Source organism: Camellia sinensis, chromosome 5, assembly GCF_055761805.1.
Source record: "Camellia sinensis isolate YWXY chromosome 5, ASM5576180v1, whole genome shotgun sequence".
Taxonomy (NCBI): Eukaryota; Viridiplantae; Streptophyta; class Magnoliopsida; order Ericales; family Theaceae; genus Camellia; species Camellia sinensis.
The window spans coordinates 7,415,395-7,433,804 of record NC_138965.1 but is presented as its reverse complement, the minus strand read 5'-3'; the positions used below and the strand labels follow the sequence as shown (position 1 = coordinate 7,433,804).

The 18,410-nt window shown below is 38.9% G+C and overlaps 1 protein-coding gene across 6 annotated transcripts in view; it reads left to right on the top strand.

Annotated features, from left to right (window-relative positions):
* Window positions 1-1,991: 1,991 nt before the first annotated feature.
* Window positions 1,992-18,410, top strand: part of HD1 (histone deacetylase 1) — a 33,011-nt gene continuing 16,592 nt past the window's right edge. Inside the window, exons 1-4 of one of the 6 annotated variants that reach the window (XM_028208380.2) lie at window positions 1,992-2,243; window positions 2,767-3,311; window positions 4,112-4,552; window positions 15,666-15,896. In XM_028208380.2, the coding sequence (XP_028064181.1) occupies window positions 2,781-3,311; window positions 4,112-4,552; window positions 15,666-15,896 (1,203 nt within the window). In that variant the 5' untranslated portion in view covers window positions 1,992-2,243; window positions 2,767-2,780. Of the gene's footprint in view, window positions 2,619-2,766; window positions 3,312-4,111; window positions 4,553-15,665; window positions 15,897-18,410 lie in introns of all 6 variants that reach the window. The other 5 variants (XM_028208382.2, XM_028208381.2, XM_082868139.1 and 2 more) reach the window with 5 other exon arrangements.

Sequence of the window (18,410 nt, the reverse complement as noted above, 5' to 3'; positions counted from 1 at the left end):
CGACCGCCCGTTGAGCGTGAATTTCATGCATCCAGTACTTTTACAGTCCGCTCGAGCGAGGAAAGTCACGCTCGAGCGGAGCTCTTTTGTCTGCATGTCCGCTCGAGCGTAGAAAGCCACGCTCGAGCGATACTCCTGTTTTCTGAAAATTCTGAAAAGTGTTTTAAAGTGCATCTTTGCATCCTTATTTCATCCTAGGCATTCTTAGGCCTAGTTTAAGGCATCTTAATGAGGTTAATGCAATAGAACCACACCGAGTCAAGATAGGGACTAAGTTATTGTTTTCCCAAACGTGTAACTTAGGCCTCGTTTGGGAACAGGCTAATTTAGTAACTTTTTGACTATTTGGCTAAAAAAGTAGGTAAAAAAAACTTGTATGTTTGGGATGACTTTTTGGCTAATTACGAAAAGATGTGCAAAAAGTAGAGAGAAAAGAGAATCTTTGACTTTTTGGTATGAGTTGTTAGCTTTTTGGCTAATTTAGTAACTTTTTGGCTAATTGGCTAAAAAAGTAAGTCCCCAAATGGGGCCTTAGTGTGTGTTCATTTTGTAACTGTGTAGGGTTGGCATTCGAGGACGCTCACTAGCCTATCTGTAACCCAGAACTCTGTGAGTAACAATGTTGTAAAGATATATTCAATCATGAATAATTTTTGAATGATCAACTGTACTGCTTTTTGAAATGAAATGATATTTCTTACTGAATGAATGCTTGTCCTATTTGCGAACTGTATCCGTGGCATCCATAGCAATTTACTGTTACTGTATTGTACTGTTACTGTCACAGAGATCTCTGTCGGTTCCCATGTTTGGAACCACTACTGTTTACTAATATGATGGCCGTCAATTGACTGTTCGGTCTGTTAAGGCCTACTGTACTGTTTGCTATTGGATGTACCACTTATGACTGCTATGATCGAATAACTGTTATACTGTTCAAATGACTGTTTTAAATACTGAAATGACATTCATTCCTAACCTCTTTACACAACTGTTATTCACTGGGCTTTAACTTACTGTTTATATATATATGTAGGTGTCCAGGCACCGGATCAGAGCTAGGAGCGTTGGGTTTAACTCTATTTTTGTCAAGCCAGCCACTGTGCCTCACTGAGAGGTTCCAAATCCTTCAAGCTAGGGCTTTTTGGGGTGTTTTAGATTTCCCTTTCTGTTTCTATTTTGTATAGACTGTATGAGACTTGTACTGTACTATTATGGTAAGGATTTGGTCTCTAACCTGAATGCCTGTATATGATGTATGTTTATACCGTTATGGTTTGAATGTGAATTACGTTATGAAAAGTCTTTTTGCATACAGACTGTCACAGCTTATTGGACATCTTTTATTTACTGTTTTGACTTTCGCCAGCCCCTGTACTCTGTATTACTGTCTTTACTGTTAAGTAGGCTTTCGGTAATCATGGATTACTGGCCGGTTACGGTGCTAAACCCATATGGGCGGGTTTGGGTCGTGATAATCACAAATCCAATTAAATTCTAAGATCAAAACCACCAAAGCTATGTTGGGAATGTGCTATTCTTTGTCTATTCACAAAAAATGATGACATAGATGATATAGATATATATATATATATATATACACATCTATCTCTATCAATATAGAAAGAGAGAGATGAGTTTTTTTACTTACCTTTGACAAATGAGAAGAATGAGTTCAATCGTCCATGCCGTCCAAATCCCTCAACGCTAGTGTTGTCTACTCTTCTTTCCTGCGTTGTTCTTTATGCGTAGTTTTTTTTTCCTTTTTTTCCTCTAAAAGTATGGGTGTAAAGAGATGAATTTTGAAGAGTTTTTTACCTTACGATTTGTTCTGCTAATATATTGAGTGTAATAAGAATTTAATTTAATTTTTTTTTATGATGCAATACGATAAAGATTGTAAAAAGATAAATAAGTGGTATAAAAAGATAAATAAGTGGTGTAAGTAAAATCACCGAACTCATATAAGGGATAGAAAGAGGTGAAGTAGTAGTTTAATTAGAATCACCTTTTGTAATTTACCCTAACTTTATTTTTCACAACATCGTCGCTGAAATAGCACGAGGCTGCCAAAAGAAAAAGGTGCAGTCAGTGCGTTAAGGAGAGGAGAGGAGAGGAGACGAGACGAGATTCGTTTGAACCGCCGTGTGAACCGGCAACAGAGCGACCATCCTCGTCCTCGTCCTCGTCCTCGTCCTCATCATCGTCATCGTCAACAACAGCTGTAGTGTAGTGAGTAGTCTGTAAGTAAAAAGGGTTGATCAATCATGAACGGATTGCTTTGGGGCTTATTGTTATTGCCCCCAATATACCATACCGTACCAAAAATGATAACTAATGGACACAGTAAGGCAGTGCCGGAGTTGGAACTTTGAAATATAGCCTACCCTAGCTTCAATTGTTGTTTTTGCTGCTCTTTGCAAGTTTTGATTGGGAGGGAGGGAACACACACAGTTCACCAGCTCCACGATTATTCTTCCCCACCCCACCCCACCCCACCCCACCCAGGTCTTTCTTTCCTGTATGTGGATATTGTATCTGTTTCTCTTCCGTTGTTCCGTGGAGGAAGTTTCATCTCTCTCTCTCTCTCTCTATTTATACATGTATCCTCAATAGTGGTTAGTTAGTGTATACAATCCAACCAATCCAACCAATCCAACATTCATCTTTTAGCTATTCTTTTTGGTGTTTGTTAATTGATTTGGTCTTCCTTTAGGGCTAATTTTTGAATTTTTTTATGTGCTTTGATTGTTAACTTCACTCCAGGTCAAACATAATTGATGATGGACGCGGGAGGCAATTCTCTTCCATCTGGACCTGATGGTGTGAAGAGGAAAATTTCTTACTTTTATGACCCAGAGGTTGGCAATTACTACTATGGTCAGGGTCACCCTATGAAGCCACATAGGATCCGAATGACCCATGCTCTTCTTGCCCACTATGGATTGTTGCAACACATGCAGGTCCTAAAGCCCTTCCCTGCACGGGATAGAGATCTTTGCCGCTTTCATGCTGATGATTATGTGTCCTTTTTGAGGGGTATAACCCCCGAGACACAGCAAGATCAGCTAAGGCAACTCAAGCGATTCAATGTTGGTGAAGACTGCCCTGTCTTCGATGGTCTTTACTCTTTCTGTCAAACTTATGCTGGTGGATCAGTTGGTGGCGCAGTTAAGTTAAATCATAGTCTCTGTGATATTGCCATTAATTGGGCTGGTGGACTACATCATGCTAAGAAGTGTGAGGCATCTGGATTTTGCTATGTAAATGACATTGTCTTGGCAATCTTAGAACTTCTTAAACAACATGAGGTGGGTGGCTCACATCACAGACTTACGGGTTTGTGTCTCATGATATTCTCTTTGTCCATTTTCTTAATTTTGTTGCTCTCATGCTGAGTGTTCTTATGCTTTAAGTAAGAAAGTGTGCTTAACGAAAATATGTTTCGCTGACCAGTCAAGTGCCTTCCTTCCCTGTGGTGTTGTAGAACCGGTGTTTGATATTGTCTATAATAGGATTCGAATAAAAGCCTTAGTAGTTCAAGAAAAATGTAAAGAAGAAACATTTTTCATTAAACACCAAGATGGACATCACCAATCAATATGTTTTTTTCCTCTCTCTCTCTCTCTCTCTCTCTCGGGAGGGGTTCTTTTGGTTGTGTTTGTCAAGTTTAACTTTGAAAGATGAAAGAGGCAGTTCTTATTTGATACAAGAATGCAGTAGCTCAGAGCTTGGGTCTTTTTGGGGCCACTATTCTCCAGATATTTTGGACAGTGGCCATCCGAGGGCCACATTTGCCGAGGAGAGAATCTGACAGCCTGCCATTGCTGTGGCCCCGAACCAAAAAAAAAGAGGGGGGGGGGGACCAGCTATCAGATTAGCGCCTCTGTGAATGTGGCTGGCTTTCTGGAGGAGTCCGTGCATTAATTTTAGGAGATGTCTAGTGCTGTTTGCTTATGACCTCATTAACTTTGCGATGTAGTCTATCAATCTAAAAATTACCCTTCTCTGATTGTTATGTAAGTTTTTAGGGTCTAATTTGTGCATTTGACCTAGATTTACCTTGTTTTAAACTTTCCTACGTGCTAATTTAATCTCATTTGAATTGTAGCGTGTTTTGTATGTGGACATTGACATTCACCACGGGGACGGTGTTGAGGAGGCTTTTTACACCACTGACAGGGTCATGACTGTGTCATTCCATAAGTTTGGAGATTATTTTCCTGGTACTGGGGATGTACGTGATATAGGATATGGGAAAGGGAAATACTACTCCCTTAACGTACCATTGGATGACGGGATTGACGATGAGAGCTACCACTTCTTGTTCAAACCAATCATTGGTAAAGTGATGGAAGTTTTTAAGCCCGGTGCGGTGGTTCTCCAATGTGGTGCTGATTCCTTATCTGGGGACCGGTTAGGATGCTTCAATCTTTCAATAAAAGGCCATGCAGAGTGTGTCAGGTATATGAGATCTTTCAATGTGCCACTATTGTTGCTGGGTGGTGGTGGTTACACCATCAGGAATGTTGCTCGTTGTTGGTGTTACGAGGTATGATGTTTGTTTCTACATAAATCAATTCCATATCGTGAGTTTGCAAATTAATTGGTTGAATTTGTCATCAATGGGGCATGTTTGGCTTTAAAGATGCCAAATCTATCATGCAATAAATATTTTTGTGCATCATGAATAGGACACTTATTTTTTGGGTACAATGGAGGCCGAAGCGAGAAAAGCAATCACTAATGTTGGCATCCCCAGTCAGCGGCATCCTTAGCAAGAAAAATCTGCAATGAATTCTCTGAACCAGCAGGTCACTAGATTGTTGGAGAGCTTTTTGTGTGAGTTGATCAACACAACCATTAGCTTCATGAGGTGCATATTGAAGATTGCAGATCCACTCCCATGCCATCATCTTTCAAATTTGCAAGATCAGATTATGACTTGGATGACTGAAATTATTCCACCAGATGTGATCCAAAGCCTCTTGCAAATCTGTTTCCAAAGTCGCTTGTTGATATCCCCACTGCCAAGCCACATTAAGGCCTTGCCTTATAGCCCAAAGTCCATTAGAAATAGCTGTTGCCCACCCAATATTGTAGAGAAAACCAATCAACCAGAAGCCAACACTATCCCTTATCAAATATCCAATACCTGTGATCTGCAGATTGCCAACCGAGGACCCATCAGTGTTAACCTTCACTGATGCTGCCATGAATGCTCTGTCACGCCATTCACCAATTCCACCTCTTTAACCATTTCACAGATAACATCAACTGGGCTTCTTGGAATGATGAAAGAATCTTCATGTACCGATTTATTTCTCCAAAGCCACTACAAAACCAGAGTACCCATGAATAACATTACCCAAAAGAATAATGCTATATGTACCAATTAGTATATTAACTAATGTACTAATTGATAATGTGGCATAATTTAAGAGATTTTTGATATTTGTAATGTGATTAATGAATGGGGTCAATAATAATGTCATAACTAGTGTTGGTACACTAGTTAGTATACTAATTGGTGTATGTAGCACCACCGTACCCAAAATGCTCACTGTTATTTGACCATATTGATTTTTCCATGTTTGTGTGTCAACCCAATATTGCTAAGGAAGGTTGGAAAAGGTTTGGAAATGTTTTGATTTAATTAGTTGCCATCAAACATTCTTGGGGGGGTTTATAGTCTCTAACCTCATTCAATGTTGTTTCACCATGAACGCCACAAATTGGACAATGTCTATCTCGTCCAAGTTGTGTACTACACTTCAAATGAGCAGTGAGAAGCTTATCATTTTTGATTAGCCAATCAAAGATTTCAATCTTTGCAAGTACATACTTTTTCAGATTGCCTGCCACTTCCTTCTGACCCTGTCCAGCTTCTTCTAACACTCTCAACTGTTCATATAATGCTTTAACATTGAGCTTACAATTGGTTGTTATAATGCCATACCATCCTATCTGGATTATCATCCTATATAATTGAAGTGACACTTCGTATAGCATCTAAACCATGGGTAGGCGACAACAAATATACAGCTTAGCGTTTTAAAAGGCGCGCTTAGGCGCGCGCGTGAGGCGCAGCCTTGCACTTCAAATAGGTCGAGGTGAGGCGCAATACGCAAGGCGCAGCTTAGGCGCTGAGGCGAGGGCTTTTTTTCAAGGCACAAGGCATGGGCTTCATGCGCTTTACCTATTTTTCTATTCCAACTGTTGATTAAGTGCTTTTTTTGTGGACATATTCACAGGGAATCAAAATTCTTCAATATAAAATGACCAGACGTGGTCAAAAGAGAGCAAAAAGTGATTTAAAAAAACCCTAAGTGGAGAAGATTAAAAAAAGCGATCAGAAAGTGAGAAGACAACACGGTTTCGGCTTCTTCTCTAGGTTCTTCTCTTCTTCTTCGGTGGTTCTCTTTCTCTTCTTCGGTGGGTTCTTTTGGTTAGGTTATCTCTCTACTTCTGTTTTTTCTTCCTTTGTTTTTCTTCTTTACTTCTTTTCTCATTTTCTTCTTCTGTTGTTCAATGGGTTCTCTTCATGGCTCTGCCATTATTTTTTCTTTCGTTATTTTTCTTTTCTTCTCTTCTTCTTTTCTTCTCCTGCTTCTTCGCTGGATTATCTCTCTGTTTTTTTTTTTTTTTTTTTTTTTTTTTCGTGTTATGCTTGTGAAGCTTGTTTTATGATTTTTAGAATTCTATATGTATTTGTTACGTTGAAAAGTTTGCTTATTTTATAATTTTGCTTTTCTTCTACTACTTGTGCCTCGTCTTGCACCTCGCGCTTAGGCTATTGAAGGCCTTATTGCCTCGGTGCGCTTAGAGCCTTTTAAAACACTGAGCTTACCAATTCCATCTATGACATTCTTGATAAAAGAGAATGAATAGAAATCTTGTATCACTCTTAATCAATCAATTGAGTACAATTATATATGCTAATAGAATAAAATCCTAGCAATCTAAAGGATTAAACTATCCTTAATGAACAATATAAACTCCAAATTCACACCCCCCCTCAAACTGAGGATGCGAGTGCAGAAAGCATCGAAAGTTTGCCAAGAAGAAAACGAAAACGAGCAACAGTGTGAGTCTTTGTAAAAAAATCGGCCAATTGAAGAGAGGAAGGAACAAAAGGGAGAGTAATAGTGCCAGCCTGAAGATGCTGTCTGACAAAGTGACAATCTATTTCAACATGCTTGGTCCGCTCATGGAAGATTGAATTATGGGCAATTTGGACTGATTATTACAATACAACGGAGTTGGATTAGAAAGAGATACACCCATATCAGAAAGAAGCCACTGAAGCCAAATGATCTCGGAAGTAGAATGAGCCATGGCACGATACTCAGTCTCAGCAGTGGAACGAGTAACAACAGACTGTTTCTTACTCTTCCAGGATATGAGAGAATCGTCGAGGAAAACACAAAGACCAGAAGTGGATTTACGATCAGAGATGTCACCTGCCTAATCAGCGTTAGCATAGGCATGAACAGTCAAGTTCGAAGAGGCAAATAACAGCAAACATTGTAACAAAGTGCCACGAAGGTAGCGCAGAGTACGGAGTAAGGCAACCCAGTGTGTGGAGCGAGGAGCAGAAACAAACTGACCAAGAATGTGCACAACATAGGAGATATCCGAACGAGTAATGGTGAGATAAGCAAGGCACCCAACCAACTCGAGATACACAGTGGGATCCTCAAGAGGAACGCCATCAGAAGCCGAAAACTTGGCATGCAACTCAAGAGGAGTGTCAACAATTTTGTTATCAGTGAGATTCGCACAAGAAAGAATATTATGGGATCATAGGCATATTTAGTCTGAGAGAGAAGATACCCCAGTAGGAGAAGTAGCAACCTCAATACCAAGAAAATACCGAAGAGATCCCAAATCTTTCATCTCGAACTCCTGAAACAACTGATGCTTAACCTCCTCAATAGTACTATAATCAGAACTAGTAATGATCATATCATTTACATATAAGAGAAGGAGAACAAGGCTAGCAGAAGTGCGCCGAACAAAGAGAGCACAATCATGATGACTAGGGTGAAAATTAAGCTGAAGTGCAACAGAGTGAAAGGGCTCATACCAAGCACGAGGAGACTGCTTGAGACCATATAGAGCACGACGAAGACGACAAACAACACCAGGAGGGTGAGAGAGACCCGGTGGAGGGCGCATATACACTTCTTCGGCAAGATGCCCATTCAGAAAAACATTTTTGACATCAAGTTGAAACAAAGGCCAGTGATGGGCAGCACACGAGCTTGGTAACGGGATAAAAGTCTCATCGTAATCAATCCCATAGAAAAGCCCTGGGCAACCAAACGAGCTTTGTACCGTTCCAAAGAACCATCAGAAAGGGTTTTCATCTTATAGACCCATTTATAGCCTACAATATTCTTATTAGCTGGTAATGGAACTAAATCCTAAGTCTGAGTGTTAGCTAAAGTAGTTAACTCGTCATTCATGGCAGCAATCCAATTAGGATCGTGACAAGCTTCCTTGTAGGACCTGGGCTCAAAATAAATATGAAGACAAGAAAGAAAGGACTGATAGGAAAGGGAAAAACATGTATTACTAAAACCATACTAGTTTAGAGGATGACGGGCACGATTTGGAAAACGATGTGTAGGAGGAGCGGGATCCAGAGAAACAGATGGAGGGATAGTAGAGCTAGAGATAGGCGAGCTCAGAAGTGCTTTGTGGCTCTAATAAACAAGAAGAGGAGTAGAGGAAGTGCTTGGCGAGATAGCAGAAGTGCTAGTAAGAGGCAAAGTAGAGACCTCGAGATCAGAAACAAACTCATCGGGAGAAACATCAGGAGGAAATGGGTCAATGTGAGCCAATTCATCCTGGGTAATAGGGACAGGGGTGGAAGGTATAGTGTAGTATGGTAGTTTTTCTAAAAAGATGACATGCCTAGACACATATAGTTTTTTGGTGGTAGGATTATAGCCACCATTAACCTTTCTGAGTAATGCCATATCATAAAAAGACACATAGAACACAACGAGAACTAAATTAGAGCGCTCCCGTTTAGGAAGAAGCACAAAGCATGCAGAACCGAAAATACGAAGAAGAGAATAATTGGAAGGAACACAAAAAAGACGCTCATACAGAGATGAGCCTGAGAGAAGAGGAGTAGGCATTCGATTGAGAAGATATGCAGCAGTGAGCACAGCTTCTCCCTAGAAAACAGAAGGGACAAAAGACGAGAGCAACAAAGAGCGAGCGGTATCAAGGAGATGGCGATGTTTGCGCGCAGCTCGACCATTTTGGGCAGGAGTGTCAGAACACGAAGACTGATGAATAGTGCCTGAGTAGCTAAAAACTCCTTAAACTCAGATAAGTAATACTCATCCCCCAAATCAGAATGGAGAACTTTAATCGTGGTGGAAAACTGAGTGCGAATTATGGAGTGAAAATTAGAATATATTTTGTAAAAATTAGATTTACGGGTCATCAAATAAACCTAGGTAAACTGACTATAATCATCCACAAAAGACACATAATATGGCGAACCACCCTTGGTAACTATAGGGGAAGGACCCTAAACATCAGTATGAACCAAATGAAAGGGAGAAGAACAAATAGAATTACTTTTATTAAAAGGAAGAGCAGACATTTTAGCCAGTTTACAACCACGACACTCAGAAATATTATCAATGGGAAAACTACCTAAATGTCCAGACCGAACTAACATCCTTAAACGGTCACTCGACAGATGACTTAACCTAGAATGTGAAACATAAAATAAAGAAGACTTATTGTTTAAACAAAAAGAAGACAATGCAATAGAAGAAACTTCTGGAGGAACATGCAAGCTGTCCAGGTATACAGTTCTTTAACTCTACGCTTGATCCCAATTTGCCTCTTGGATAACCGATCCTGCGCAACACAATGAGAAGAAGAGAAAACGACATCAAAACCGGAATCAGATAATTGACTAATAGAAATAAGACTGAGTGAAAGGTGAGGCACATAAAATACAGGAGAAAGAGACAAATGGGTAGAGGAAATAGAACCAATAGAGTGTACAGGCATAGAAGAACCATTAGCAGTAGCAATAGTGATAGAAGAAGAAGGGGAGACACAATTACTAAGGAGAGATGCAACAGGGGTCATATAATGTGAACAATCAGAATCTAAAATCCACGAAGTGTGGATATTACCTGAAAAGGATGAACCAGACAAACCTAACTGAGTGATAGTCATAGTGGAGGCCTGGGACGAAAGATTTGGATTAGCCACCATGAAAGACTTGAACTACTCAAACATAGACTGCATATTGGAAGATGGTTCATTGTTAGAAGCTAGTGCAGAAAAGGCGGTAGATGAGCAAGATCCCGAAAATGGTGACTTAGAGGATGGTGGACCAGACGAATGACCCTTGGGCTGCAAAAGTTTAGGACAAGCATGTTTTCAATGACCTCACTGACGACAGAAGCTGCACTTATCCATGGAAACCTGAGACTTGGGCTTACCCGGAACCTGAAACAAATGAGATGGTGCGGTAGGCAAGAGCGGAGACGTGACAAAAACTGACTGGGAGGCAGGAGCACCATGAGCCACCTTAAACTGATTTTCTTCCGTAATAAGCTCACGGATAGCACCATCAACAGAAGGCAAGGGGGACTGATGAAGAATAGCTCCCTGAAGTGGCTCAAATTGATCATGAAGGGCCATAAGAAACTGAACAAGACGTTGCTTCTCCCAATACTTGGTATAATTGTCAAGTAACTGCAAATCTGATGGTTCCATTAAAGCAAGTTGATCCCAATAAGTTGTCATCTCATTATAGAACTCCTGAATGGACTTATCTTTTTGACTAGCATTGCGAATAGACATCTCAAGTTCATACTGTTTTGCAAAGTTAGACTTAAGGTACATAGTTTTCAAATAGTTCCAAACTTGTTTAGAAGTAGAATACTTGGAAAAATTCAAACCAATGGTAGTTTGAACTGAATTATGAAATTAAGTAAGAATTTGTGCATTTTCCTTATCCCATTTAGAAACATCAGCCTCAGTTTCTTTAGATTCCATAGGTCTAATAGTTACACCAATAATATAGTTCCGGATGCAACCCATTATAAAGTTCTTCATTACATGAGACCAATAAGAATAATTGGTATCATCTAACTTAGTAGTGATAGCTTGCAATTTATCATCTGTCATATTTCTAAAATTCTATTCACTATTTCGACACGTATCAACAGAAAACCCTTAAATTTTCCTCTAAATGCAATCTCTATATCTCATCAAATGCTCATAAATAATGACTCAAATAAAAAGAGGAAGTGAATAGTACCAGAAAAAGAAAATCTTGAGACGCTACCTCCCTCCATCCGGAGACGAAATCCTGATCGTTTATCAACACAACCCCAAGTGTATAGTCACCCGTAGGGTTTCAAACTCAAAATTCCAAGTAAACCCTAGTACACGATCAAACCACTCTGAAGGCTGATGAGGGAGAGGAGTCTCGAACCACTTGCGAGGAGAGAGAGTGATGTCGATGGTCGATGATGCAAGAGAGAGCCAATGACAGACCTGCGATGCACTGAGATGGACAGAAACGATGGTTGATGATGCAAGAGAGAACCAGCAATGGATGTGCGATGTCGATGCCTGCGATGCGAGAAAGAGCCAGCGATAGGCCTGCGATGTGCAACTTCTGGTGCCAAGAATAACCAAGGTTCGATCGTAACTTTACTCTGATACCATGATAAAAGAGAATGAATAGAAATATTGTATCACTCTTAATCAATCAACTGAGTACGATTATATATATGCTAATAGAATAAAACCCTAACAATCTAAAGGACTAAACTATCCTTAATGAACAATATAAACTCCAAAATTCACACTTCTAACCAATAATCACACACCCATTTGTCTCTGTCTTCACTAGGTATATGCATATGAGCCATGGTAGATAATGGTTCATAAGTCAACCAACAATCTGCCCGAAACTTGATCTCAGCACCGTTTCCTACTCTCCATTTCAAGCCTTCTTGTAGAAGGCTTTGTCCCTTATTGATGCTCTTCTAAGTGTAAGAGGCATTTGGCTTACGTGGTCTCGAGATTAGGCTATCGTTCCTTAAATATTTACTTTGTTGTAATACTTGAGACCAGCTACTCCCTTCCTCCCGAAGCATATGCCCCCCAGTCTTAGTAAGAAGCAAAACATTAACATCTTCCATCCTTTGAAAACCCAAACCTCCAAACTCCTTGGGTTTACAAACTTGGTCCCAAGCAATCAAATGCAGCTTTTGCTTAGTTTCATCTCCTCCCCACAATAATCTTTTATGACAACATTTAATTGCTTCACATACACCACTAGGAATTTTGTTGGTTGCATCATGTATGTAGGAATCGTTGAGGTCACTGATTGAATAAGGCTACCTCGCCTTGCTAAAGAGAGCTGATTGACCTTCCAACCTGTTAATTTTTTTTTTATATTCTGCGCGACACACTGATAAGTGTTCTTAGTAACTCTTGAGTACAACAAAGCCACCCCCAGAAATTTGCCCAGTTCTCTTGTGAAAGGAACATGCATAGGAAACTTGCCTGTGCTTTGCTGATCGGTATCAATACTGAACAGGCAAGACTGAGGGAGGGAAAAGAAGCAAGAAGTGTGGTGAACATGAAAATAGTATTCTGTGAACTTGACTTTAGCTCCAAATCATGTCAGATCCCTAAAGAGTCAATTCAAGAGAATCGAATTGTTGTGAAGCATTCTCCATCTTTTGAAGCTGATTTGTTTGTATGCATTATGTTGCATGTGATGCACTTAATAATTGTAGGGCATTTCAGTCAATTATGTTTAGATTTATGCAAATTCTTGGCAACAGAATTAATTTTTACAAACTACATGGTTAAACTTTTGTTAATTTTCAACTGAGGATTACCATGCAACCTGCTAGTGTGGAGAAGAATATCTCAATATTACACCCTATGTTACCTAGAATGTGGATTGTTCTAGTACGTGGAACGGGAACGGGAACGGGAATGGGAACGTTGTACGCCACATGCTATTAGATGTGGTACGATAGGTGTAGACTTATATATATTACACTTGAGAATTTAAGATACTTCTAAGTAATTTTTTTTTAACTATTAGACATCCAATAAAATGTATATTTTTTTTTTAATTTTAATTTTTAATTTTTGATATTTTTGTCTTTTCAAAACTTAACTCACCTTAGATTTTAACTTATTATATTTGATTTTTTTCTCCTAAGGTAACGTTTAAGAAATATATTGGAAAAAAACTTTTGGAATCGCTTCGGATCACTAAATTTATCATTTTGGAATGAAAGTGTACCATGTTTCGGAACGTGCGTACTAATACATAATTTGCCAAGGTATTAGCGTTTTCTGGTAACATAGATTACACCATTAGACCTGGACAAAAAAGGCATGATGCTCCAAGACCTTGAATTTGTGCTATAATGCTGCTCAATTGTGAATATTTCATAACATTAATCCTTGCACCAAATGTTAATAACACCGAATCTACAGATAGTAATTTTTTATAGACATGAATTAAAGGTTCATCGTAGAATTTGATTATGCAAGTTTTCCTCATTTTCAAATTCACAAATGAGTACATATGGGCCTTCTTGTCAGCATCCTCTTCATAGTGGGGCTATTTGTCACAACCTTTTTTAATTATTTGACATTTTGTCACATTTCTGAATGATTATTTTGTTACTTGGGTTTATCCTATTTAAATTTGTGCAATGCCGCTAACGTGTTGATACTATAAAAAAAATGGGCACATTGTGTTTGAAACTGGCTTTGGTTTTCCAAATATGGAATTGATCAATTAGCCTCTTGTATTAAGTCCAATGTGATGTCGAAAGGAAGAATTTTCATCTCTTTGAAGCAAGTTTATCCTATTGTTGGCCAGGAGAAATTATTTAGTACAATAGCGGCAATGTGTAATGATGCTAATGTGGTTTGAAAACCCAATTGGATCTTGCCCGATTGTGCACTGGTACAATCCCCATGTTCACATCAACAAATGACTTGACATAAGCTAAAGTTAACACCATTAAATAGTATTGGTGTAATTACCACCAGAAAATAAATTTATGGCAAAAATAAATACAAAGCCAAAAAAAAAATATCATCATGAGAAGACACCAAATTTAACGTGGTTTGGCTAACTTGGTCTACATCCACGGATATTTTCTTTTGATCCACTATATTAAATCATTACACATCATCCAATCACAAAAATAATACCGGCTTACACAAAATAAAGAATTTTTACAAAGCAGATTGAGTCGCGGTAGTATCGCTTTCTTTAAGGAGATTCAACACCTTTGCAGTTGGTAAAGCCTTCAAAACCATTCGATGCAGCAGATCCTTTGACTTGTCTCCCCTATGATATAACAGCCCGAGTGCCGTGTTGGTTTAAACTATATCTGCACAAGAGGTTAAACCCAAAGCTCCACCAAGAAACACCTTTATAGATTGCTTGGAAATATGTGTAAAAAACGCAACATAAAATAGTAACAAACATAAAACATAAGACGAGAGACTCACTCTCTTCTTGATCACAACTATCTTACGGCTATGAAACACACACATAAATAGAAGTTGAGAACCGACTTAGTTAATTCAGTGGAGATGAAGCACCATTTTGTCACATGTTGTCTTGTCCATTCTTCCATAACATTACTTTTGTCGTTTTGCTCAAATACAAGAGGTGGTGGAGGAGACTTCTACCTTGTTCTATATTTTTTTATTAAATAAATTTCATAACATATATTAAATTCTATAATATTTACAAAAGGTTTTTTTTTTTTTTTTTTTTTTATATATACAAAATATGTACCAACAAAGAGTATTATGCTGCTCTAATAAAAAAGAAATGGCCTGCATGCTAAACTTCCCCGTTGTGTCTCTCTCTGTTCACCTCCCTCCTCTCTCTGTCAATCCAGATCCATCAGCCACATTGCTACCAACTCCTAAAAATGCTTCATGTTTCTCTGATTCTTGAGTCTTCTTGGTCCACCATGGTTGGGAGATACAGGTCTCACTTGTCAGCTCTTCTTGATCAAGCTATTCCCACTTGGCCTGAGATATTATCTTCAACTTGTCTCTTGCTGAATAAGACCTGTATTGGAGTGCCTTAGCTTACTTAGATATTTTATCACCTAACTCCAGTTTTTTGTACTAGATAAAAGTAAGAAAGGCAAAATATTAAGCTTACTTCTATTTTTGCTAATGGGCTCAGATATTTTTGGGCTTAGATCTGTTCAAATCTTCAGTGGTCTGGTAGAAGATACATGTTTAGCTTAAAAAGTGACTTTTGCTGGGCTGAATTAGTGGCATAGAAAAAGTTTAACGATCTGATAAGGTTGACTAAAGAATTGTTATTTATTCAGATATTTCATACATTGTTTCGTATGTATGCTAGTGGACATGCTAACAATTAACATCACTCTTTCCAAATAATGGGAGAATTATAATTTTTTTTATCTTCACAGTTTGAGGGCAATTGTTCCGGATTGTTAACTGCATCGGAATTGCTTTTCAACTTTTGTAACAAAAAATTAGGATATTATCTTCACAGATTTATGTCATCATTTGACATATTTTGTTTGTTTGCCCCCTTTTGACTAATTATTTTATTGTTATGTGTAAGGCAGACAGGAGTTGCCCTGGGTCTTGAAGTCGACGATAAGATGCCACAACATGAGTATTATGAGTATTTTGGTCCAGACTATACTCTGCATGTTGCCCCCAGTAACATGGAGAACAAAAATTCACGACCGTTACTGGAGGAGATAAGGGCTAATCTTCTTGATAATCTTTCGAAGCTTCAACATGCTCCCAGTGTCCAATTTCAGGAAAGACCACCTGATACTGAGCTTCCTGAGGTGTGCTTCTATGTTCATTTTTGTTCTATCGATTCACTCCTTGTTCTACCATAAAAAAGAAAAGAAAAGAGAGAAGCTTTTATGGAATATTACAGGACAACAAGTTTAGGGTTGTCAAAGTGTAATGCTGTTTTCTGGGGCCAGTGTCAAAATTCTTCTGAGTGATGTCTTGGTGATCAATTTGTGCTCCACTTCATTGTTGACGAGTAAGAAAAGAACTATATTCAAGATGATATGATAGGTTGAGATTGGGGTGACTGATGTGAGATTCAAAATTCAATGATGGATTCAATTTTTATGGGTTTGATGTAAAACTTCCTGGAATTTGTTTCGCTTCCTAATGACAACTTTGATGAAAGGATCATATTTCTTTCTTCGAACAAATATTGCAAAAGAACTATAGTAAAATTGCCTCTGTTCGATGTTTGTTTGCTTGATAATTTTGGTGTGTTCCTAATAATCTAAGAAGTATGGACACGGACACGTGACGTGACACGGACACGCGAACACGTAAAGTTTCAAAAAATGCAGGACAAGGCATGTTGGGGACACGTTTAAAAACATATATTTTTTTATTTTTATTATATGTATATTTTTAAATATTTAATATGTATTTTATGTCAAATATTTAATTTTATCAAATTTGTCAACCTTAGGTATGCTATTTTAGTAAAAAAAATTTAAAAATTAATTTTTTTTTTTGAAAAAAATAGTATTCAGTGTGTTTCTAATGTGTCCCTAGCATGTCTTCAACGTGTCCCTTGCTTGTCCTCAGTGTGTCCGCAGCATGTCCAAAGTGTCCCATCGTGTCCAACTCTTTCCAGCGTGTCTGTGTTTGACACATGTCGGACACTTGTACGCGACTTCTGGAGAGGTGTCCGTGCTTCATAGCCAATAATTATGTAGTTACATTAGTGTTTTCCTTTAGCAACTGAGTTGATATTCACTTTTTTCTTTCACCATTAATGAATGGATCATTGAAATATGCTTGTCAAAGGGAACGATGGGTGCTTCATTTATATCTGAATATAGATATTTTTGGTGATTAGCTTGATTCCAATTTGTCTGTGACTAAAATTTTGATTGTTTGTGTATCAGTTACATACTTAACCTTTGGCAATGTAATTGTCCTCCACTTTTAGGGGAAGAGTGTTGTTCATGACTAGTTTTTGTCACAATAACTGGTCCTTGCCAGCAAATTTAGAAAATATTCAATTTATGTGTTGATGAGCGGGCTTAGGCATTTGTTGGCTTTCTCGGAGCGAAGGCTGTGGTGAATTGTGATAGCTTTGTAGGAGCTTTGGGGAGGTGGAGTGATGGAAGTTTTCTCATAAATCTATGGGGAGTGAGTGAAGTAGTGGTAGTGTATGGGGATTTATTGGAAGTGAGTGTCTTAGAAGGAGAGAGAAGTGTATATGAGTGATGGAGGTTGAAGTAGGAAAGGGGTATGTTTTTGGAAGTGGGTGTCTTGGAAGGAGAGGGAAGTGTATATGAGTGATAGAGGTTGAAGAGGAAGGGGGTGGAAGTTGATTGCTGGGTTTTCAAGGAGTTTGTCGTTAAGGAAGCAAAGGAGGTGCAAGGAAGGGCAAGAACAACCATCACCTCTTAGCCCACAAAAGGTGATGCCAGTATGTCACAGCTGCTTAAACTCCAATAAAGCCCCAAATTTGTTCCCCACTTCCTTAACCACATTACCTAACTCCATAGATGTACAAGTAGGCCCTCACCTCCTTAGGCCCTACTCTAGATTGAAACATACCAACTCTGTAGCTAATACACAATATGCTTCCTTCCCTGAAGGAAACACAAAAGGAAGAATGCTCCTTGTAGCTCAAGCACTTGCACCCCAATCAAAACCTCCATCTCCAATTTGCCACTTTGCAACCTTAAAGTCTCTAGAATCCACACCTCCCAGCCCCCAAACAACTCCCAAACACCCTCTACAAGAAATTTCACATCACCTTACATGTCCTCTCTTCCACCTCCATATCACAACCCTCTCTAGAAACATTTAGATGCAGCCCAAGGTCATTTTCAGTCCACTTTTTAAAACTACGCCACTTGCAGATATGTTCTTGCCCTCCCTTGCACCTCCTTTGCTTCCTTAGTGACAAACTCCTTGAAAACCTAGCAATCAACTTCCACCCCTTTCCTCCTTCAACCTCTATCGCTCATATACACTTCTCTCTCCTTCCAAGACACCCACTTCCAAAAATATACCCCCTTTCTACTTCAAGTGTATATGAGTGATGGAGGTTGAAGTAGGAAGGGGGTTATGTTTTTGGAAGTGGGTGTCTTGGAAGGAGAGAGAAGTGTATATGAGTGATAGAGGTTGAAGAAGGAAGGGGGTGGAAGTTGATTGCTGGGTTTTCAAGGAGTTTGTGGCTAAGGAAGCAAAGGAGGTGCTAGGGAGGGCAAGAACATATCTGCAAGTGGCATAGTTTAAAAAGTGGACTGAAAATGACCTTGGGCTGCATATAAATATTTCTAGAGAGGGTTGTGATATGGAGGTGG